The following is a 23383-nucleotide window of genomic DNA, read 5'->3' as shown; positions in this document are numbered from 1 at the left end:
TAACACAACTATTGTCGTTATTTTCTAGCACAGCACAGGTTTACACTGATTGGAGAGATGTTCACTGTTCGATGGTTTTGTCTATTTTCTCCCTAGGTGTTCTCGTCTCATTACGGAGGAAAGCTCGGTGTGGGTGTGCGGACACCCATTAACAACGCGGATTCGCTGTTTGCACCACTTCCGTTAGGAAAAGTAAGGGTAACGATCCACGATGCCAATTGGTTGGTTATAGGTCATGTTAATAAATGAAGATAGGAGGAGAAAGCCTCCTATCAACGCGGCTAGTAGGTAATATCGTTTATGGGGAAAACCAGCTTTTTCGTTAGTCAAGTATTGGGTTTTTCCCATTAGGTAACTACCTGCTTTCCCCGTAATTAGTAAGGACGTATAACAACCTAAGGGCTGTTTCAAGGACCATCCATAAACAGATAACAGAAATAATAAACTTAAAAAGTTTAAGTTTATGGTGGATCCCTGGGGTAATTGAGGGTGCGCGGTGGCCTCTGATAAAATTAACGTTACAACTGCCACGACACCCGTATTCGGGTGTCAGCAAAGTTTCTGTCGTTCGTCGTAGGCATTTGAAAAGATATTCCATAATAATAAATTGTTAATTAATAATTAATTGTAATAATAGTTGAATTGTTATAAAATAAAAATACGAAAATGGTTTATTAAAAAAATGATTTAGAATGTAAAACTTTAAAGCATTCTATACATAGCTGAGGTTGGTCGGGACAATTCGGGCAATAAGTTGTTGTTTTCTTCAAATTCTTTTGTGCCTTTGTTCCGTCCATTCGACGTCCTTTATTTGCATAACATAGTTTGCATGCGTGTCTAATGCTTCTTCCGGAATCATTTTTTCGAACGGCGATATTATGCTGACTCCGTCGAAGACAAGGATTTTTTATATTTTCAGACAACTCTAATAATTTTGCAACTAATAATTGTCTAAATATTCTAATATTTATATTTTTTTTTTGTTGCAATTTTGTAAACCGTCAAAGCGTTTACAACAGAAATTCCCAGAAAGAATGAGTGCCAAGTTTTCTGTACCATTTGATTCCTTGTCTAATTGTGGTGGCATCAGAAACCATTTGGTCGGAATAATCTATACCACACTTTCCTTCATTATATTCAACAACAGCTAGTGGTTTTAATGCTGCGAGCGAATGAAACGAAAGATCATTCTTGAGACCACCACTTGAGCGATTCGCATTACTAAAATATCGATGGGAACACCTAGCAGAGAAACGCTTGGTACTGCTGTACGCGTGGCCTGACGGAGACCGTTCTTTGAAAACACGCGTGGCAGTCAACGTGTTAACAAAGCCATATATGTAGTAATATTATATCTTATAGCTGTTTTTAAATTTATTAAATTTAAATAATTTTAAAAACATTTAGAAATGTTTAAATAAATCAGAACCGTACAAATATAAATATTTAATACAATATTGTATTAGAACTTAAAATATGGTAAATATGGAACATATTTTAATGATTTTAAGAATACTAGATACATCAATATTAAAGATATTTCTGTAGAAATAAAGATTAAATTAAGTGGTTGTTAAAGAAATATATAAATTATAATTAATCACTGTCTTTAGATTCAGCCTCACTAGAAGGCGGAGTACTTTCAATAGGTTCTTCATCACTACCCTCGGATTCTTCTTTCCTTTTCTTCTTCAACTTCTTGTCGTCATCCTCCTACAATAAAATCATATGCAATAGAATATATCTTAAAAAATGTTTTTAATAGAACACAACTAATATAATGAAATTACCGCACTCCGTTTATCTCCGCTTTTCTTTTCTTTACCTCTGTCACTGTCTTCATCCGAAGCCTTCTTTTCTGATTTCTATAGAAATATTTAATTAAAATAATATTTCTACTGTCATAATATAATACTAATAAAATACCTAATAAATCATACTCTTAATTCTTAACATACCTTATTATCTTCATCGCTACTGCTTTCATCATCACTAATATATTCTTTACTTTTGAAACTGGTTCCGGTCATAAGCTTACTGGGAGATTCTTTTTTACTCTCTTTCCTCTTCTTCTCTCCCTTTTCTTTCTTTTCTGATATCTTTTCCTTATCGCCACCTCCTCCGCCACTAGCTTCATATTCTTTCATTGATGCAGTGTACTCTTTCTTTGCCTTTGCTGCTTTTTGTTCCCATTCCTATTATAATTAGTATATATTAAATAATTATGGAATTACATGTAAGAAATTAAAGCAATTTTGGTCTTACAGATTTATCTTTTAGTTCCCTCCACATTTCACCTCCTTTCTTTGCAATTTCTGTAACAGCAATTCCAGGATTTTCTGCTTTAATTCTTTCTCGAGCACTGTTTAACCATATCATAAATGCAGTTGGCGGTCTCTTAGGTTTATTTGCATCTTTTTCTTTCTTCTGTTTTCTAGGTTTTCTTGGCTTCTCTGACTAAATAAGGCAATACATACATTGATAAACCATTCTTAGTAAATTATCTAATCTGGGTACGATTGCAAATTCATTTTTATAAATATTAAAAACACTGTAAAAAAAATATAAGTAAAATGTTTACCACGGTTTTAGCTGACTTTGGTTTCTTTTCTCTTTTTTCTTTCTTCTCTTTCTTTTGACTTTTTCCTGAAGCATCTGATTCATTTTCACTTTCTGAACTATTTGGATTACTGTCATATTCTTCTGCCACATCACTCTCGTCCTAAAAGAATATATATATATACAAGGTATATAAATTTGTATGTTTGCCAAAAATTTTAATAAAATCACACCTGATTCGGATTAAAATCTTCATCGGTAGACTCTTCCTCAGAATCCTGATTTTCCTCTGCATCTCTTTCCTGTGCTTCTGCTTTAACTCTTGCCAAATACGCATCTGGCTCATCTTCTTGATCGCTATCTCCAAAGTCATTGTCATAATTCAATTTGTCCTATTGCAAAAACAAAGAATTTCTTAATATAATTAATTAAAGAATTACAATTACGATAATAATTCATACTTACGCTCTTGCCTCTATTTTTAACCCGTAATTTTTTGGAAGTAATAAAGTCAAAAAGTTTTCCATACTCCTCCTTTTCTATACTACTGAATGTATGAACAACACCGCTAGTCAATTCAATTTCAAAATCAAATGATCTTGTAGAACCACCACCACGGGCGAAATTTACTGACGCAATTTCTTCAAAACGTATATGGATTGGTGGTTTATGAACGTAAATAAAACCTCTTTCTAAAGGATATAAATAACCTGCAGCTGCTTTAAATGAACAACTGATTGCAAGTGTTCCAGAATGACTGAAAATTAAAAACATATAATATATTAAAGTATTTCGGCTACGCAGTTTACAAAAAACTTACCTAATGAAATTTCCAGGTCCAGTAAGTTTTCTATTAATAATAACTTTCATTACTTTTCCTAAAACTTCATAAGTTGGTCCAGACAATTCTTTTGGTAATTTATCTTCATATTTTTCTTTTAATTCTTTTCTGCAATAATATAATATAATATAATATAATATAATATAATATAATATAATATAATATAATATAAATATATGAATAGTAAACATATTCATATTTTTACCATAGTGCTTGAGTCAAATACAGATACATACTCAGAAAAAGGTAATTCAATTGAAGTTTCTTCTTCTTGATTGAATAATAATACTAAATAATGATAACGGGTTTGACCCTGTTTAATTGGTGGATCTAAACTGACCTAAGCGAAAGATATTAACAATAATAATAAAACAAATAATTAACAAGAAAAAATAAAAATAATTTTCGAAATGCTTACCACAAAATACATTTGCCTATTGTCCTTATGTGGTAAAAGAAATAGCCTTAAAACAGTTGACATTGGAATCTTGTAATCAAAAGTTTTACCATGTAATTGGAAAAATGATTGGAATATCTTTATATCATAACGACCACTGGAAGAGGGAGTTATATTAATATATGAATCTTTTAAATTATATTTCTTAAACATATATACATACCGTGGTGTAAGACATTGAATCTCTCGAAATATTGCAATAGCATCTCCACTGACACTGATGACAGATGCTTTTTCCATAACTTGCTGATGAAATGCTTCTACTGGATCTTGATCTGCGCTGTCACTAATAGGGATATGAAATCTCATTTCCATTAAACTCACAGGAGCATCATCATTCTGGAAAATGTACAAAATTTTAATATTAAGAAACGTTATTAATGTTAAACACGTTACATTATCGATAATTTACCTGATGAAATTCCAATGTGACTTCATTCTTACCAGTGTTACATTGAGACACATCGTACAATGGAATTTCAAAAGCAGTATGATGACCAACATCAAAACTTAATACAGAACCATTAAACCTAGCTGTACCCCAATTCCAACCTTTTAGGCTAAGTTCCTTTTCTAGCATATCTTTTTTATAGTTTTGTAGGAAGAATTTTGCAATTTTTTCTTGATCCTAAAAATAAATATTGTTTTATTACAAAACGTAAAATTAAAAAAAGATTTATTCTTAACTAAAAATTGTTACTTACACCTTCCTTGAATCCACGAAACCTATGTAGAGTTCCATTTTTGAGAAATATTCGAAGACCCCAGGTACCAATGAATTTTTGATAATTTACCATTTCCATATCCGATGCTGAAATTTGTTCTACTTTGCCTGTCTTTTGATTTTTAAAAATCAAATGTTGGTCTGTAAGCTTCAATCGCCCAGGAGTCTGTACATAAGAAAGTCATATATGAGTGCAATTATACAGAAATTTTTATTTATCTCATTACCATCGTAACATAAATAGTACCATCGAAAGTAACTGATGAATTATTACTAACATTTTTATTAATAATTTCAATATTTATAAGATGGAATACAATTTGTTTGCAATTATATTATAAAATATAATAAAAACGTGGATTTCATCTAGGCATGTTACTTATTAATCTAACTTTAAACATTAACAAAGAAATGATATAACGCGACTACAAAATGAAAATAAAAAAGAGAATGAAAAGTATTGTTACTCGTTACAGACTTTAAGTAATATATTACTTACCATAGCTCCTTTAACTTCTGCAATCACATCAGTATATTCTAAAAAATCCATTTTTGAAAACACCTAAAATTAATATACAAATTATTATTTGTTTATTATGATTCCTCTTCGTATCTACAAGTTAAACGCATAATCAAAAAAATCAAACGCTTTTTATAAATTACTTTACAATTCAAAACGAGAAACTGACGCAAGGTCGATGTGGAAAACAAATTTCTCATGTACGGCGTACAACGCGCCAAGTTCTTGCTCTCAGAATATTTTCCGAAAACATAATTGGTTAACACAGATTAAGACTATAAGTACAATTTATAGTAAAATTTGTATACTATGTATAAAAGAATATTTATTTTTGCTGTCTATTTAGCTTTAAATATAACGCTAACATTTATATATAATCTTAAATTTTAGATACATAATAGTAAAAAATTTTAAAAATTTATTAAAACTAAAATTATTACCCTAGAATTTGCAAAATGTTGATTGGTTAAATTAACCATAGAGCGTAAGTACGTATAGATGAGTAAACATGTTCAAAACTTTCCGTATTATTAGTTGAAACGTCCATTCTATGCGCATATAGATATGGCAAAAGTGCAATTCATACCATCGTATCTTCTTATTATTTGTAATATATTTTAATAAAACAGAAGAAATATTTTATGTAAAAGGATTCATTAGTAAAAAGCTTAAGTTTAAATATTATATTATTTAATTATTTTAATAATTTTATACTTTATAAATAAGAAAATTAGTTTGGAATAACAAATTTAGTAACAAATTAGTAACAAATTTTATAATTTACACGGGACTAGATTATTATTTATACAACATTTTTATATTTTTGTACTATGTAAGTACACAATAGCAAATAATTTTGTAAAAACACTGAAAAGATGTTGTAAAAACAATGTGTTATAAGTTGTATAAAATATACTAGTTAAGATTATATGTATGTTTGTATATATCTTTTAATTCAAAATTTCACATTAGTTTCTTTGAATATCAATCTTTTCCAGATAATAATGGCACAAACAGAATTTCCACCATTAAAAAATGATTTAATTTTAAAAGCTGCAAAAGGAGAACCCACAGAACGTGTTCCAATATGGATAATGCGTCAAGCAGGGAGATATCTTCCAGAGTTTCAAGAAATCAGATCAAAACATGACTTTTTCTCTGTTTGTCAAACACCAGCTTTAGCTTCTGAAGTTACTTTACAGCCTATAAAACGGTTTGACTTGGATGCTAGCATTATCTTTTCTGACATATTAGTTCTACCACAAGCAATGGGTTTAACTGTTGAAATGGTTCCTGGAACGGTTTGTTTTTTTTTTTGTTTTATATATTAAAGTTTCTTATAATCTTACACAAAAAGAAATCTTTAAAAAGCAAATATAAATATAATTATAATTTGTGATAAAAAAAAAAACAGGGACCAATTTTACCCAAACCTTTGAAGGATCCAACAGATTTAGTTAGATTAGTTCATCCAAATGTAGAAAAGGATTTAAAATATGTAGGAGACGCCATAACTTTAACAAGACATAAATTAGAGGGAAAAGTACCATTGATTGGCTTTACTGGTGCACCAGTGAGTAAATCGATTCCTACATATTATAGAGCAAGTACTTTCAGTATTTATATTTGTAAATTATTAGTGGACATTAATGAGCTACATGATCCAAGGTGGAGGTAGTTCAACAATGACAAAGGCACGACAATGGTTATATAAGTATTCAGAAGACTCTCACAAACTCTTACAACTTATTACGAATGTCATCATTGATTACCTTGTAATGCAAGTAAAAGCTGGAGCACAGGTATAGACTTGTCCTTTTTTTGTTGAAAAAATATTACAATGTTATAAAAAAATATAATAAAATAATTAAAATAAAATAAAATGATTTCAATGTTAATTAATGAAGTGTAATGTAACTTTTCTATTATAGTTATTGCAGGTATTTGAAAGTCACAGTGATTTCCTTAATGACGAATTATTTGAAAAGTATTCGTTTAAATATTTGAAAGAAATTAGCGACAAAGTGAGACAGCGATTGAAGGAAGAAAATATTCCTGAAGTGCCAATGGTAAGTAAAATAAATGTTATGGTATATTTATGGTGACTTATTTTAATTTAAGTTCCTAAAGAATGGCAAATTTTAGATTGCTTTTCCTAAAGGTGCAACTATGAATTCCTTAGAAGTGTTGGCAAAGTCTAAAACTTATGAAGTATTGGGTTTAGATTGGAATGTTAATCCTATAGAAGCAAGAAAAAGATTTGGTTCTGAAATTACTTTGCAAGGAAATTTAGATCCATGTGCATTATATGCCTCTGAGGTGTATATAATTTTATACAGAAAATTATATTTGGAATACTTAATACACAGCCACTTTTTTTTTTTTGATCCTTATTTATATTTCTACTAATCAAGGTATCTCTTTTTCTATAGCAAGAAATAGCCGATCGTGCTCGAGACATGGCAATAAAATTCGGCAAAACTCGATATATAGCGAATTTGGGACATGGTATTCTACCAGATATACCAATAACGTCAGTTGCAGCTTTTATCAAAGGGATTCATTCAGTGTAATTTGTTTGTTGCAGTGCAAACTTTATAATAAATTTTATTCTATTTTTACCAAATTTCGCACAAATTCAATTGATGTCAGGGATATTAATATAATACATTACATTTAAATATCTTTTTATTAGTGTATCTAGAGGATCAACCTTGTGTTTTTAAGTGATACTACATACTTTCCAATTTAATAATCAGTACAACATATTATTTCAAAGTGTATATTCTAGCTTAAATATATAAATTTATCGCGTTTATAAAAAAAATCTATCAGTCCCTTTAAGCTTTGAAAATTTAATACTCCTAAAAAACCTTCATTTTAAATTTCAAATCATCCAAAGTATATAATAGATTCTACCAACTTGCGACTGCCACGACCGTGGTTAGTGTGCGATAAAATAGAGGTCGCGGGATTAACGCTTGCTTCCTCGGCCGTCTTGGTTTTGTGGCGTTTTCGTCGTTCGTAAGGTGGCGTCGCCTGTGGCCTATGAGCCAAGCTGGTCGACGGGCCGCCACAAATTTCCAACTGGCACGATATTTCTCATCTAACTCTACCCCCACAAACACTCCCAGCCGGAATCCGTGGATCTATCCGAGTGGCCCCCTGTCGCCGATTAGCGGTTCGCGCAAGCGCAGCCAACTCTTCTGGTTAGAGTGTCCATTTTGATCACATGTGAGTATCTCCAGTCTGTTCTCCTTTTTTCACGCTGAGTCTAGCTGGTCGGCTTGTGATCACTCGAACAAGTTTGCAAAACGTGCTACTGAAAAATCCCAAGAACAAAGAACGCCAGTATTCGAGGCTAGTACGTATCCGTCATTTCTTGAACGTTTTCCGAGAGTCGGCAATTTCGGCAACGAACCGCACGCAATCCTTTTCGCGCCATCTTCTTAAGGAAATCGGTCAAAAAACCGTAGTAAACTCGTCCCCGAAGGTAATTTGACTTTCGCGAGGCTTTCCGCTTCATTTTTCATAGAGAGGTTTCAATAATTGGAGAACTGTCAGCCGGGTTGGAATCTTTGGTTAGATTGTACTTGCACAACGTGTTCATTTTTCGTTCTGTTCACTATCACGGTAGCTTTTCAATACTTTTTGCGTTTCACGTTTATTCTGCAAACATTTTCAGGCATTGAACATCGTACTTAATGTTACTATTATTTCTCATTTTTTTGTTATTATTTGTAATATCTCGAAAACACTCGGCTTTTTTACAATTTTAAATATTTCGTTCCATACAATGAAACATGTTCCTCACTGTTTTAAGCAATTTTTGTTACTTACGTTGCTGAATCTGTTGTTTATAATTTGAAGTGCAGCCAAGTTGTATGTTAAACGTGCCAATATCTTTTTTAATATTAAAAGAGTAAAGTTGTAGCACACATTTGAAGTATCACATTTCAAAACATATTGTGAAAGATGGTATAGTTTTGTTTTTTATATTCATGTTGCATTTTTTGTATAATAATATTGATGTACTTCTAATGTTTTACAAAATATAATAGATTACTACATCATATAGCATTGTATTTTGTAACAGTTTTCGTATTCGACTTATGTTTGTATTGTACGTTTCATTTGCATTTGAAATAACAACTTAAACGATTTTTATTAACTTCTTACTAGGAATTTCATTTTTAGCGATAAGTTACATACCATATGGTGATTTTGTAGGAATTATAATAGTCATGAAGCTCTAACGATATGATGCCTTTAAATATAGTTATAAAATTCAATAATATTAATAATATTAATAGAATGTTTTATTTGCTAAAGTTAAAAAAAAAAAAAAGGAAAAGAAAAAAAAAGCAGTTTAGAAAGTGTTCTAATTTCTTAGTTTTCTTATAAATTTTAATGCCATATCTTAGCATTACATTGTAACTTATAAAACAGTTCTATACCTTCCATAAAAAATTAATTAGGTTATTGATTCCTTTTACAAACATAATATTGAACTTTACCATTTTTATTAAAAAACAATATTAGATTCTTATAATTTATTTTTCTAATGTATATGTTATATGTAAAAATATTTTATATCCCATATGCACGAATTCAATGTTAATTATATATGATATATTAAATCTTTGAGACATAAAATATGTAAAAATATGTAATTCTTGATCTGTTTCAATTTATTTCAGAATAACAGAAACTAAGGATGGCAGACATAGAGGATACTCACTTTGAGACTGGAGACTCTGGTGCTTCTGTAACATACCCGATGCAGTGTTCAGCTCTGCGTAAAAACGGGTTTGTCATGCTGAAATCTCGGCCGTGCAAAATTGTAGAAATGTCAACTTCTAAAACAGGAAAACATGGCCATGCCAAAGTACATCTTGTAGGCATTGACATTTTTACTTCAAAAAAATATGAGGACATTTGTCCATCTACGCACAATATGGATGTGCCATTTGTTAAGCGGGAAGATTATCAGGTAAATTATTTAAAAGTAATTTTATAAAATTACTCTACATTATAATAATGTTTCTCATGCATATTGTTTATATTAAAGTATTATTTCTGTAGTATTTATTTGTTAAAACAGTTATTTATTGACAAATTCTATAAAATGATATAGAAAATATTGTATAATAATAATAATGATATTGTGATAATAAGGTTAATAACATTGTAATAACATAAAAATTTTCTAATTATGAAAGAAATTATAAATATAAAATACTAATCGTTATTTTTAATTAAATTGTGCTGTATCAATTTCCTTTGTCAAGTTTTTCTTACATAAATAAGATATATGTTCTTATTTAGATCACAAGTGCAAAACAAAGAGAAATGTAACTGGAAGTCCATCCTGACCTGGAGGGGAAGGATTATGGAAAAAGATAAATAAATCGTATGTCTTTATGTTACAGCTAGCAGACATATCTGACGATGGCTACTTATGCCTGATGGCTGATAATGGTGAACTCCGTGAAGATTTAAAAATTCCTGATGGCGAACTGGGTACTCAGTTACGTGCTGATCACGAGGCTGGGAAAGAGCTTCTTGTGAGTATCGTTCTATTACAGAAAAGATTAATAAAGATTAATTATAAAATATTTTATTTAAATATCAATAAAGTTTATGCTTATTCTTTATTATAGCATCTATATTTTGCAATTTGCACAAATTTCTGTACAAGTTTCTTGTTTGCTTGACTAATGTGCAAAATTATCTTGTATTATAAACAATATCATTCTGTTTCTACTTATTTTCTTTGCAATACATTTGTATTAACAGAAAGATGCGGAAAAATAATATTTTATTTTTTCAGTGCACTGTACTGAAGGCATGTGGTGAAGAAGTTGTGATTGCCATTAAAACTAACACTGCCATCGATAAATAATTGTGTTCAGTCCAGACTCCACCATCACATTAAAGAAATAAACAAAACACACACAGTTAATATATTATTAAGAGAAACCTAAGATACAATACAAGATGATCAATGGTTAACATAAGAACTACTACCAACAACAAATAGAGAGGAAAAGAGAGTGGGGGCACTTGGGAAAAGAATAAAACGAAGGGGAAAGAAATAACGTGGGAAAGGAAAGAAGCAAACATGTAATTTAAAAACTGAAAGGAAGAGAAAAACAATGTGCGTGAGCGTGTAAGTGTGAGGGAGGAGAGGATTACAAATAATGAAATAATTGCAAAAACAAAAAAAAAAAATAAAAAAACAAATAAAAAGAGAATAAACCAAGAAACAGTATCAGCTTAGACCTTGGGAAAAATGAATGTTTTGGTGGCTTAAACTGTTGAGATTAAAAGGCAGTTTTGACATTGGGAAATTTTGAAAGAGGACTATTTTGCCTTGATTTGTGATTTCTAAAATTTGAACATGATTAGAATTTTATCTCTATTGGAATTTCAATTACATCTCTCAGCGGTAACATATAATTTTATCCGAACTTATGATTTTATTGAAAGCCCAATATTTCTAAAGTTCTAATCATCTAAAAATCTTGTTTCCTTACACTAACCCCTTTTCTCTGTATACTTTAATTGAAGTTTCAATTCCTTTGCAAGTTCGATTTTAAAAATTTTCTGTTATACTCAAACTGCAATTCTATAGGAATATATAGAATTCCAATTACATTAGAATTTTAATTCCTCTATAATACATCCTATATTTGCTTGGAATTGTCTTTTTCTCTCTCCTTCATTCAAGTTCATTACATCTTTTTTTATTAAAATTATATGTTTTATAGCATCCAGCTTAATTTAAAATTAATATCTTGTTTTAGTTTCGAACTTTTTTTTTATATAAATATGATCCTGTCTAATTTTTATTAGTATTCTATGCTACTAAAGCATTGTTAACAAAAATTGATGTCTTACTAGAAATGCTTAATATCTGTTGTTTGTCTAAGAACCTTACCTGACAGTAACTTATTCTTGAAGGTTTTTAATTTTATACTTCTTGTTTGATTAAAATTTGTATTCCAAATTTCTTTAGATTTTAAAAAAATATATTCCTAGTTTCGAATTTATAAAAATCACTACAATGTATTTTTCAAACTCGTACAAAGGGCTGAAACTTATATTTCTTGCTTGAAATTTAAACCATAACTTTGCATTTTTAATTACAGGAACATATTCAAAATAGTAAAACTTAATTTTCTGCATAGATCTGATGGATCTTTATTAATTTCCTGTAAAAGTTGTAGTTTTTATTTAGAACTCGTATTGTAGGAGGACCGTTTTTATATTTAACAATTTTCAGAACTTTGATATTCTGAGATTAGAATCGAAACTTCAAACTCGGTGAATATTGAACTCTTAAACTCGAACACGAAATTTTGGAATTCAATTTGAACTTCAGACTCCGTACATGTAATTTCAAAGATAACTTCAAACTTGAATTCTGAAATTTTAAGTTTATCACTCAATTTTGATTTCTGACTTGAAGTTTGAGTTAAAATGTAACTGCCTAAGTTACATCAGAAGCTCAATTTCAAATCAGACCGTACCATCTATGAAAACATAAAAAACTATAAAAAAAATATAAAAGATGAATGATAAGAAACAACTAAGCTACTGTAATCTAAGCAGACTAATTTAAGATTAAGACTACCTAGATAAATGAATTTAATCGATAAAAAGAAACTGAAGAAAAGGAAGAAAAAACGAATCAATCGGCCTCACCGGTCGTATTTCAACCACGAGAGACGGAAATCGTTTTTTTCTGCTTCTCGATATTCGGTTTAATTAATAATACACCACTGCTGGTCGTTCCGTTAAATTTTAACAATTTGTACTAAAAATAATTTTCAGGCACCAAACAAATTAAAATCAATCATTTACTCTATAAGCACGGATGTGAAATGATATTTCGAGAATATTGTTTTTGAGAATATTTTTAGTATAAAGAAATCTCAATTATACTTAATTAAAATTACCAATTATATAGTTTGTCAATAGTTACTAGTATTTATGTAGCAATAAATAGGATCTAAACAATTAATGAAACTCATTTCAAGTGGTATAATTATTGATATATCAAATGTAATTACTTCAGTTATAAAATATATTCTTGAAATATTATTCTTTAATTCTATTGCACACGCATTAAATTAATGTGCAAAGTATTAAATCATAATACAGTAAAACCTTAACACACACAGACGCTATATAGATATTTTCAAAAAATAATATAACCAGCATTGGCGTATATAGGCAAACAACGTATACACACGAATACACATATACAAGTACACACAGTGGTGAAGTATATGAAAATATACAAGTATATACGAAAGTACACTATTACGAAATTCAAAACAAAAAACACAGACGTAAAGTATATAAGTAAATGGATACCAACGAGCATTTGTTTATACGGCGGAAATCAATGGAAGATAAATGGATAAATAAATGATAAAAAAGCCGTCGGTGCTATTGTGTCAACCTTCGATGATATTTTGTTGTTCTTATAATAGCACGTTACTGAAACTTCGAGTCTTAATGATTTTGCTATTTTTTTATTTTTTATTAACTGACATGATATTACATTCATTTAAGTTAATTAAAATTATCGAAAACAACTAAATTGAAATTCTTGTCATTTTGTCCTTTTCAATTTCATTCATATTATCTAAAATTTTTTACTTATCATAAGTCTACTGATATCATATTCAAAATATCAATGCAGGAACTAACAATATTAGTGATTATAAAAAATTAAACTCAATTATATTAAATAAACAGTTTCTTTTACTTACAAAAAGTATTCCATAAAATTTGCATAATATTTTTAGTCAAGTTTAATTAAAATCTGTTAAAATCTATTAAAGACTTAATTATGCTATTGGAAACTATGAATCAACTTGAAAATATTTTTTTCAAATTTAAATTTAATGCAATTTGAAACTTATTTACTAATATTGAGTACTTAGGCAGGAAATTAGTGAACAACTTGTTAGAAGTTTATTCGCAAATATTCTCTTTAATATTCCTACATTTTCAAACATTAATACTCTTATATCTCGTATTATTAATAATTATTAATGATTAAGAAAACATTACGAGTGCCATTATATATGTATATATACGTATACATACAAAATACATTTACATATATATATATTTATACGTATATATATTTATATATACGTATATATATATAATATATACGTATAAATGTATATTTGACTCGGATTTACACGAGTACAGCATACACACAACATACACGCATAAACATGAAAAACATGTCAAAGATATGTAACACAGTAACGAAAATGTATCTTGTATGTACTATGACTGCATTTTTTTTTTTTAATTTATTCATTGTAAAAATGAGATACGTCTGTACAAGTGTAAAAGATGTTTTATAACTTATGCCTACATACATTAGACATTGTTCGCTAACCAGACGGTGAATAATTTTATTTAAAAAATGTGTAAAATGACATTATTATGAAAGTTCCGTACGTTTGCATAGATCAAATTCTGGTGGACATAACGAGAAATATAGCAATTTATAAAATTAATAAACAATACATAACACTATGAAAACGTAGAGGAACATCATAACAATGCTTTATAAATTAATGCTTAATACATATATATCTCAATGAGTAGTAAACAATACAAGAAAGATTGCACAAAGTGGTAAAATCTAAGTATATAAATTTGTTGTATTTAAAAACGAAAAGCTTTAAACATAAATATGTACTCTACGAGAATTATCGTAAATCAATTACTTCGAGGCTTAAACATTTATTATTAACTTAGGGTGTTACATACCTTTAAACATATTCTCTCTCTCTCTCTCTCTCTCTCTCTCTCTATATATATATATATATATATATATATATATATATATATATATATATATGTAAACCCGGACACTCTCGTAATGTCTCTTAATATTTTATTCAGAATCTCGACATAATCAATAATTGATATTCAATTATTTATTCTTTAATACTTCAGGAAAAATTCATCTTTACCGTTGCACCCTGCATATCACAGGAAACTGTCCAAAATTCACGTTACAGTAACTGTAACAATTCGAATCTTAATTTCATCATTTACGATTTCTCTTTTATTTCTTCCTTTTTTATTGACACTCCTCAAAATCGATGGAAAGTTGATCTTCCTCGGAAGATCAATTATTGGCATTTCTCCTTTGCAACGCGGCCGCGAGATCCTGTCGGAGGGCAGCTTGTTGTCGTTGATCAGCTAAAGATTGAACAGACCTTAAACCATTTACAATATCTTTCGTTTTTCCAAAATAAATTTCATTTAAGGTATTTCGAATTTTATTTTCCATATCTTCAACCATGCGACCAATATTAGCAATATGTGGAGAACTCTCACTTATTTGGGCATCTTGTTCAACCTAAAAAAAATGTGTTAGGAAATAACTTCACATAATTGTGATATACTCGTTGAATGTCGTACAGAAAATAATTAATACATATAAAGATCTCTTCTCTTTTTTTTTTAATTATAATTAGAAATTAATTAGAAACAAACCTGTCTTGTAAGACTTCCACCAAGATTCATTGTTCCAGAGCCATGTTTATTAGTTTGTAACCAAAGCATTGCAGTGGAAGTTAATTTATAATGTGCAATCCTTCCACTGGATTTTTCTTGAACTTCCACTACATGAATTGAATCCCAACAACCTTTAATTTTCTTTGAACCATCACCTGCTTTTTTAATCAATATTACTGCTGCAAAACCATGATCCAAGTCCCACAGATAGACAGAAGAAACTCCACCTTCAAAGTAAAGTTCTCTGTATTGATCAAATGCATGATTTGCATCTATCTCTAATTTTCTAAGCCTTTCAGATGGCATTGAACCATCTTCTAGTGGAGGATCATACGTATTACTCCAAGGGGACCTGCAACATAATTTTATAACGTAAAATATTATTTCTTTATTCTTAATGTAATATTAGTAAAACTAAATACAATAACAATATTAATAACAGAATAGAGCAAAGCACATTTTCGCAATTACCTATAGGAATCTCCATCTCTATTATAGTCACAAAGTAAATAATCTTTTCCAGATTCTTTATCTTTTGCAATTTTTAAGGGCTGATCAACAGAGGATAAGAGATCTTCACAAAGAGATGGCACTAGATCTATTAAATCACTCAAATTCTTTTCAATTTGCTGAGGTGGCAGTCTTCTCATCAAATCCAAAGCACAATCCATTTGCTGTTCCGTCTTTAACATTAAAATTAAGTTTGATTTAATTTTAAATATTCTATAACCCAGTGAATTTGTAAGTCTAATCATATCTTTAATAAATGGAATTTTATACATTTATAATGAAACTGTTAAGTCTAATATAACTATACTATATTTCTAATTTAATGTCATCTTGAATAAATCTAATTTATACAAATTTCATCTTAGAATTTAATATAATTAAATCGTAGTAGTAAGTGTGATAGTAGTAAATATAATTTAGTATAATTAATATAATTCAAATTTAGCATAAGCAGGCGGCAAGCCATATGAAATTCAATATAAATAAGCGATAAGATACATATTAACTTTCGCTAATTTCAATAAAAGACAGAAAAAAGAAATGCTAGGAGACATCAATATTAATTCATTAGTACGAGTTACATCAAGAAGACATTTATATGGGTTAACCAAAAATTATCTACATTACAAAAAATATATAAATGAATTTATATTTTTAATTTTTTTAAAATGACCGAAGAACCAAAATTTTCATGTATGTCACTGGGTGGCGCCATTTTGACGTTTGTTTCATTTTAGGTTAGGTAAAAATTTTTCTTAGAATATCACAATCACAAAAATACACAAACATCTTTTACAACAAACCTTTTCAAAAATTTTATCGTGAATGGGAGATTTTATAAAGTTAGACTTTCCTATATCGAACACTATCTCTAAAAAGTGTTATTACTGATTTTAGTTGACATTATTAATAAAATAATATAATGTTACAATTATAGATTAAAAATATTAAACTTACCATTTTAAATGATTGAAGAATTTGGCGAAAGTCACTCAGATCATCAATCAATAAAAACTACAAAATCAATGAAAAATTTATTGAAATTGTTTACCCTCTGACCTGCATTCAGTCACCGAAAACGAATATTCAAGGGGCGTGTCAAGACTACCGCTGATTGGCCAATAGACAATTCAATGCTATCAACATAATGTGAGTGAAAATTATAGAGCATATGTTATATAACAATAGGACAAGTAATAAAATGTTTACAATACATTACTAGTGAAATTATTGCTCATTCCTAAGTAATCGCTCGATTAAATTTCAAGTAACAATGCCATACATCTACCACTTTCAGGAATGCAAATTGAAGAATTAGATAAAATTAATTCTACATAGAATTCTCTAGACGAAATTAACTAAAATTTACTATATGTAGTTTATTTAATCATTAGAAATGATTAGTGTCGTATATATCGCTTACTTATTCAATTTCAATAAATATTTACTGCATTCTAGCCACGCTTTTCACACATTCTGCAAAGTAACAATTTTAAATGAAAAAAATTGTTACTAATTGTCTTTTAATTCAAAAGATTAAAGTTATATTTCGCTGAAATATATTTTTAGTTTTTATAATAGAAAATATTTCCACTAAGGCAAATTTTGTATTACAGGATTAACTGGCTTGAACTACTGTTTGTCTAATATATATAAATTTAATGAATCGAAAATTCTATTTTTAATAAGATCCCTGATCTTTCTTCTTCAATCTTTTCTCTTAGATTTTTGCAGTGAATGATCATAATTCCGAGATCAAGTTGATTTTAAATTTCGCTCTTAATTTATACATAGATGGCGTTGAGTATAAATTGAAGTTCATATTTATTGCGGCCGTTCATACGTTAGTAGAGAATATGTAATGTAATATTTTAACATATAGAAATGCTAATAAATGTCTGATAAATACTCTAACAGAATTCCGATTTTAATTCCAATAATAATGGGTATTATCAGATAGTAAACGTAAACGAGGATTAGGCGAGCTTTGATATTTCACAGATCCTTCGAATGAAAGCCTCGTGCACAATTGTATATGCGAGGCTATAAGAATCATCTATATCTATTATAATTCAATTTAAAATGATATCATCAATATATGTATTGGATTTGAGTTAGTTTTTTTAATCCAGCCGCAGCGAGGTAGCCAGCAACAGGCAAATTTCTTAGCTCTCTATTGACTTTCCGTTCATAATTGGCGACATTCATCAAATTTACGTTTAACATAACTGTGCAGTGGCATAGAAACCTAGAAAATAACCTGGAAAATAATCTTCCAAGATACGTGATCATCCATCGTTCGCATGTCTTACTTTCACAGAACATTGACCGGAAATATCGACAATTCTAGGTTATAAATGTACGCCTATGTTATTAACGTTAGGTCACAATCGGTTCCACGGATTGTATGTACTACATACTACATCAGAAGCAATACTTTGAGTATTTCTTATGTGCTTTATATTAATTATATTAATGGACAATTTTGGAATAAAATCTAGAAAACGGAACTATCTTTCGAACATTTTCCCAGTTTTTATTAGAAATAAATAACAAATATAATAAATTTATGATCCGGGAAGGCTATAAATGTTAGATTTTCCAATATGATATGTCTGATATATTCAATGGCTATACATGTCATGATCTAACTCAAATCTAATTCTCATCTTTTATTTGTAATATTTCGGTTATTTCAGAATTCCATAAGGTATATGTTAGGTCAGTGATGTCTACTGTAGGGATCCCTCATCACGTTTCCCTGCTTGCCCTTTCACTCATTGTTTATCGCAATTCGTTCGTTATCAAAGAAACCGCACGACGCAACGCTAAGAACTCTACCATACAAGCTTATATTTTCGTAATCAGAAAAGTCTCGCAGTCTAACAAATAAAAAACGCAACAATTTTGGACTTTGGTGCTGGGTTATTACTGTATCCAAGCGCTGCAGGGCCGCCGTCAAACAATACGAATGCATACGTTATTACGGACGCACAATTATAGGTAGTATTCATACTACGTGGAGGTGGCTTGGCATCTAGTAAAGCATTGGTTTATTGGAGGAAAGTCATGCTACCATGATGAAGAATTTGGCGATATGAATATTTGTGGCGATAATTCTGTCAACAGAATAAATTGGACAAAATGTTATCTTTAATTGATGCAATAAAAAAGAATTACATTTTATATAAATTGAATTGAAATATTGAATTATAAAAATAATTGAAATATAAAATTGCGTCAGTCTGCAAGAAGCTACCTTCTCTCCGATTTCGATGATTTTTTTCTATATGTATAATCGACGGTCGATCTTGGTTTCCAAGGTATTCGAAAGAAGCTGTCGGTACCACTACAGTGAATTCTACCAATAATTATGCATTCGTAGCAGCGTTGGCGATTGTTGAAAAAGCAATGATTATTGCGTTGTTCACCACGACTCGAGTCAATTGTGGCCAGTTATTTGCATTTATATTCGTTACGCTACTGTGTAAACTTCACTTTCTGTTCACGGCCATCCCACAAATATGAGATGCCTAAATCTTTTGCCTTATATGCTCCGTGAATATACAGCAGAGCAACAAACGCATTTAATTATAGTTAAATAAAAAAAAAAAAAAATAATTAGGCCCCAACTAAATGCTTCTGCTTCTGTGCACGTTCTGTGCACGTATATTTTTCATTATATGGTAGTCTATGATCAGAGAAAATGCAATCTTTACTTTTCCTTTCATAACATTTCGTTTAGCATATCCTGTCGGACCTGATAATTCCCTACAGATATTATGTGAATTGGTGCTCTTCCGGGTTTGGAACCACCTGCTATCTCTTATGAAACTGTCCCATCAGCAGCAGTTTCGATGCGTTGGTCCTCTACATCACGCTCACTTTCTTATCTCAGTGTTAATCTCCTTTCCTTTTGTCTTTTACATTTATTCAAGATATTCTTCTCTTCATTATCCGTGTCTGGAGACTAATTCGTTGGATATGCCAAATAGGTCATCATCCTTTTCCATTTTATTTTCAATTTCAGAAAGATTCTGTTCATCAATATCCAAACACTTCTCGTCCATGTTATCTATCTTTTTCTGATGACTTCATATAATAGTTTTTCAATGCGTGGACACTTTTAGGATAAATATTCGCGGCAGAATAATTCATTAAATATGAAATAGAAGATTTACATCAAAATATTGCGGATTTACTTCTTCTTTCTTCAAATTTGTACTTGTAACTTATAACGCAAAGAAAATGCTTTAGAACTTTTATACTGTGATGCTCTCTCTCTCTCTCTCTCCCTCCCTCCCTCCCTCCCTCCCTCCCTCCCTCCCTCCCTCCCTCTCTCCCTTCCTCACTCTCTCTTCGAATTATAAAATTGTACACTATGTCATCCAACTCTGCGGCCTGAAAATAATTAAGTAAGTAAATATCATAAATTTTTCGACCGATCAAATTGATCGGTCGCGATAGGTAGGAGAGGCTACGTATATTTTTTGGAAAAAAAGAAAATGAGAGGAGAAGTAAATACTGAAAAATTTATTGTATACATATTTTAAGAAAAGTCGTCAAAATAAACAGCGATGTGATAACGTTATATGTAGGAAATTGTGCACAAAAGTTTGGACACGGTTAATCTTACCGGTGGTGGTAAGTTTAGTGTTAAAATGATTCGTACATGGATAAAACACGCAAATACACTGTTCATGTATTTGATGCGGATGGTGTGGCAAGTCGGAATTTAAAAGGCGGGAAAGGCGTAAAAGTAAGCCTAATTTTTGTGTGTTCAACGCAAATTCATCGAATACAACATTATTTGGATCAGGGCAAGAGGACATATACATATAACAATTCTTTTTAATTAATAATTCATTCCTGATAAAACACTATCGATTGCATTACTGTAAGCTACAGGTAACTTTTCTGTATTTGTAACATTTAACTGTTGATATTAAGTTGAAATTAATCTCGTTAATATTAAGTTGTATGCTGAAAAGAAACGGTTTAAGCTACAACTTCCGCGTCCAACTTCGAATATTTATATCGGCTCATTAAATATTACCAACAAATACTGTTCGATCTCTTTATCGTGGCTTGTGTATTATATCTTGATAAATATTAAGTTTATATATAGTGTATAATATTAAGTGTTTAATTATTGTGTTTGTTGTAAATGCTTTATAATGTATGATCCCAATATATTTTCAGATATTAAGAAAAAAGATCTCAATTGAATCTTTTTAACTTTATCAAAATATTCCCCATAAACCGTGTACGCCATATTATTTAATTATTGAAGTGGAATGCGATACGAAGAACGTATTTTCCACCTTTTACAGTAAATTCCGACATGGAGTGGTATTTTTTAAAGCTTTTTTAATCGAAGATATTAATTGATTCGTTAACAGGAAATGATACCGTATTTCATCAACGAACTTGTATAAATTCTGAACTGGATACGCGTTGCTTAAATCACTTAGTCATTCAGCGAGATGATCTTTCGCAGATAAGAAAGAAATGAAACAAACAATCTGTTGATTATTCTAATTTATATGATACGCTTGGTAATGTATGCTTTTAAAGTCAATCGGTCAAGTATAATTTATGTCGTGTTGGCCATTTCAGAGAACGCGGTACCGAGAAAATCGTGTTTACAATGTGCATGCCACATTCTGCGATTTTGTACCGTTTTTGATTTTTTGAAAGTTCTGCACGATCAATTTTTCTTTATCTCCAGCTTTTCTATAGTTTGACAATCAAAACAGCCGTATAATATTTGATACCTACTGATATTAATTTTTATAAATATATTTTGTCGTATCATAATATTATACAATAGCTCTAATAAAGATAACATCATTCTTGTAGTTTTGCAAATAAATTACATTCGAGCCATGTACTTTTGAACAATAATATATTATGTAACGTATGTGTGTATACAAGGTGTTCTATGCAACTGGAACAAGCCATAGCGTTAAAACGGCAGCAAATAGAAAAACATTTCATTAAAAAGAATTAAGTGGTTTCCAGCGATGAATCACGTAGTACATGTGTGTAATTTTTCCTAATGAAATTGTTTTCTATTTTCCATCATTTTAACATTATAGATTGTTCCAGCTGCGTGGGATAGCCTGTACATAGACGTGTTCCTTTTACTACAATATGTATACAACTATTGCATTTCCATATATTAATGTACACGTTTCTTTCTTTTTATTGACTTAGCAATTTCTTACAATGTGAATGACGACATTCTCTGATCTCCTTCTTTTTCTACATATGTATATAAAATTCTCGTGGTAGTAAACAGTAATAAACACTTACTTCTGTAATAAGAATGATATTCTGCTCTTATGCTCTTGTACTCTGATAATTGTTTTCAATTTTTCGCGCACTGTACTGGGGGCGGCATGGACACCAACCTACATAAAATAAATTCTTAGATAAACACCAAATATGGAATATATTCTTACATAATTCTATTTATTGAACAACAGTATCACCTGATCATCAGAAATGATATTCATTAGTTAGTGATCAAGAACCGATGTTTTATTCAACCAATCAGCGTTCTTCGATCTCTTCTTTTACGCGTACGTGAATACCATGTAAATAAAGGCACACAGAAGTTGAAGTTATTCAGAAGTTAGTGTCTTCCAGCACTTTGCACGCGATAATTGTTTGACCCGAGATTTTAGAAATGATTTAAGTTGGGTGAGTTGAATTGTGAAAATTTGTTAATTGTTTCAAGTGTTTTGTTTTCTTTTTCCTAAAATTAAGAACGTTTTTTAATATAATATATTTTCTCATTAATTGTATTTCAATTTTAACAAATTTTGTTCGTTCTACTATATGAATTTAAATATTTATATCGTTTACTGATCTTCTTTTCCATAACTAAGTGACGATCGGTTCCTTCTTCGCATACATTACTTTATTGTCTTCGTAATATTTATTTCATTCTTGAATATGATTTTTAAAAAATTTTCATACTTTTTGGCCAATAATAATTGTCTGCAATGTGTCTTTCTGTCAACAAAGAATGAGGTTATTTATTTCATTCGAAAGAAATCAGGTACATATAAATAGTATGAAGAAAAATAATGAATTTCATCTTGCGAAATCTCTCCTGTATTATATAAATAAAGTTTAGAAATTATGTATGATTAACGTATACAATCAAGTAGCGATATAATTCCATGATAATATTTA

General features: G+C 29.8%; 4 protein-coding genes and 1 long non-coding RNA gene across 11 annotated transcripts; 2 read left to right on the top strand and 3 right to left on the bottom strand.

Annotated features, from left to right (window-relative positions):
* Positions 1-1475: 1475 nt before the first annotated feature.
* On the bottom strand, positions 1476-5333 carry LOC117204096 (FACT complex subunit Ssrp1). 3 transcript variants are annotated; one of them, XM_033441274.1, is made up of 15 exons: positions 5245-5333; positions 5081-5143; positions 4562-4747; positions 4270-4485; positions 4021-4196; positions 3819-3954; positions 3637-3740; positions 3380-3508; positions 3025-3316; positions 2793-2951; positions 2585-2722; positions 2266-2457; positions 1959-2195; positions 1791-1865; positions 1476-1713 (listed from the first exon to the last, which is right to left on the bottom strand). In XM_033441274.1, exons 1-15 carry the CDS (start codon positions 5299-5301, stop codon positions 1597-1599), a joined length of 2277 nt encoding a protein of 758 aa, XP_033297165.1. In that variant the 5' UTR covers positions 5302-5333; the 3' UTR covers positions 1476-1596. The 3 variants fall into 3 exon arrangements, with proteins under 3 accessions (XP_033297165.1, XP_033297070.1, XP_033297253.1); XM_033441179.1 differs by having other exon boundaries at positions 2582-2722; positions 5245-5332; XM_033441362.1 differs by having other exon boundaries at positions 2582-2722; positions 5250-5328.
* Positions 5334-5656: 323 nt separating this feature from the next.
* On the top strand, positions 5657-7782 carry LOC117210383 (uroporphyrinogen decarboxylase). Of its 2 annotated transcripts, none has more exons than XM_033457408.1 (8): positions 5657-5822; positions 5872-5933; positions 6100-6402; positions 6513-6674; positions 6742-6903; positions 7033-7170; positions 7247-7420; positions 7534-7782. In XM_033457408.1, exons 3-8 carry the CDS (start codon positions 6106-6108, stop codon positions 7672-7674), a joined length of 1074 nt encoding a protein of 357 aa, XP_033313299.1. In that variant the 5' UTR covers positions 5657-5822; positions 5872-5933; positions 6100-6105; the 3' UTR covers positions 7675-7782. The 2 variants fall into 2 exon arrangements, with proteins under 2 accessions (XP_033313299.1, XP_033319517.1); XM_033463626.1 differs by having other exon boundaries at positions 5660-5822; positions 6516-6674.
* A 404-nt stretch (positions 7783-8186) lies between these two features.
* LOC117204850 (eukaryotic translation initiation factor 5A) lies at positions 8187-11454 on the top strand. 3 transcript variants are annotated; one of them, XM_033444758.1, is made up of 4 exons: positions 8187-8335; positions 9802-10094; positions 10534-10668; positions 10935-11454. In XM_033444758.1, the coding sequence occupies exons 2-4, from the start codon at positions 9819-9821 to the stop codon at positions 11004-11006; spliced, it is 483 nt and encodes a 160-aa protein (XP_033300649.1). In that variant the 5' UTR covers positions 8187-8335; positions 9802-9818; the 3' UTR covers positions 11007-11454. The 3 variants fall into 3 exon arrangements, with proteins under 3 accessions (XP_033300649.1, XP_033298974.1, XP_033299812.1); XM_033443083.1 differs by having other exon boundaries at positions 8252-8594; XM_033443921.1 differs by having other exon boundaries at positions 8282-8465.
* A 3607-nt stretch (positions 11455-15061) lies between these two features.
* LOC117217119 (F-actin-capping protein subunit beta) lies at positions 15062-17292 on the bottom strand. Of its 2 annotated transcripts, XM_033441801.1 has the most exons (4): positions 17135-17292; positions 16139-16350; positions 15647-16019; positions 15062-15509 (listed from the first exon to the last, which is right to left on the bottom strand). In XM_033441801.1, exons 1-4 carry the CDS (start codon positions 17135-17137, stop codon positions 15276-15278), a joined length of 822 nt encoding a protein of 273 aa, XP_033297692.1. In that variant the 5' UTR covers positions 17138-17292; the 3' UTR covers positions 15062-15275. The 2 variants fall into 2 exon arrangements, with proteins under 2 accessions (XP_033297692.1, XP_033296860.1); XM_033440969.1 differs by lacking the exon at positions 17135-17292 and having other exon boundaries at positions 16139-16437.
* Positions 17293-20514: 3222 nt separating this feature from the next.
* On the bottom strand, positions 20515-22802 carry LOC117204831. Its single transcript, XR_004487142.1, has 3 exons — positions 22675-22802; positions 22496-22593; positions 20515-20578 (listed from the first exon to the last, which is right to left on the bottom strand). It is a non-coding gene; the product is annotated as an uncharacterized LOC117204831 (long non-coding RNA).
* Between the last annotated feature and the right edge of the window lie 581 nt (positions 22803-23383).

Source organism: Bombus bifarius, unplaced genomic scaffold (genome assembly GCF_011952205.1).
Source record: "Bombus bifarius isolate JDL3187 unplaced genomic scaffold, Bbif_JDL3187 scf7180000007964, whole genome shotgun sequence".
Taxonomy (NCBI): Eukaryota; Metazoa; Arthropoda; class Insecta; order Hymenoptera; family Apidae; genus Bombus; species Bombus bifarius.
Note: the sequence above shows the minus strand (reverse complement) of the source record. Positions and strands in the feature narration are given on the sequence as shown.

Excerpts from the sequence above, each read along its gene's own strand:
- LOC117204096 (XM_033441179.1), bottom strand. The coding sequence starts at position 5,301 with ATGAGAAATTTGTTTTCCACATCGACCTTGCGTCAGTTTCTCGTTTTG. Across the intron at positions 5,144-5,244 it reads TTCTCGTTTTGAATTGTAAA|GTGTTTTCAAAAATGGATTT; the intron begins GTAATTTATAAA and ends TATTAATTTTAG. Across the intron at positions 3,955-4,020 it reads ATTCAATGTCTTACACCACG|TGGTCGTTATGATATAAAGA; the intron begins GTATGTATATAT and ends TCCCTCTTCCAG.
- LOC117210383 (XM_033457408.1), top strand. The coding sequence starts at position 6,106 with ATGGCACAAACAGAATTTCCACCATTAAAAAATGATTTAATTTTAAAA. Across the intron at positions 6,675-6,741 it reads TTGGCTTTACTGGTGCACCA|TGGACATTAATGAGCTACAT; the intron begins GTGAGTAAATCG and ends GTAAATTATTAG. Across the intron at positions 6,904-7,032 it reads AAGTAAAAGCTGGAGCACAG|TTATTGCAGGTATTTGAAAG; the intron begins GTATAGACTTGT and ends TTTCTATTATAG.
- LOC117204850 (XM_033444758.1), top strand. The coding sequence starts at position 9,819 with ATGGCAGACATAGAGGATACTCACTTTGAGACTGGAGACTCTGGTGCT. Across the intron at positions 10,095-10,533 it reads TTAAGCGGGAAGATTATCAG|CTAGCAGACATATCTGACGA; the intron begins GTAAATTATTTA and ends TTTATGTTACAG. Across the intron at positions 10,669-10,934 it reads AGGCTGGGAAAGAGCTTCTT|TGCACTGTACTGAAGGCATG; the intron begins GTGAGTATCGTT and ends TTATTTTTTCAG.
- LOC117217119 (XM_033440969.1), bottom strand. The coding sequence starts at position 16,422 with ATGATTAGACTTACAAATTCACTGGGTTATAGAATATTTAAAATTAAA. Across the intron at positions 16,020-16,138 it reads AGAGATGGAGATTCCTATAG|GTCCCCTTGGAGTAATACGT; the intron begins GTAATTGCGAAA and ends ATTATGTTGCAG. Across the intron at positions 15,510-15,646 it reads GTGGAAGTCTTACAAGACAG|GTTGAACAAGATGCCCAAAT; the intron begins GTTTGTTTCTAA and ends CATTTTTTTTAG.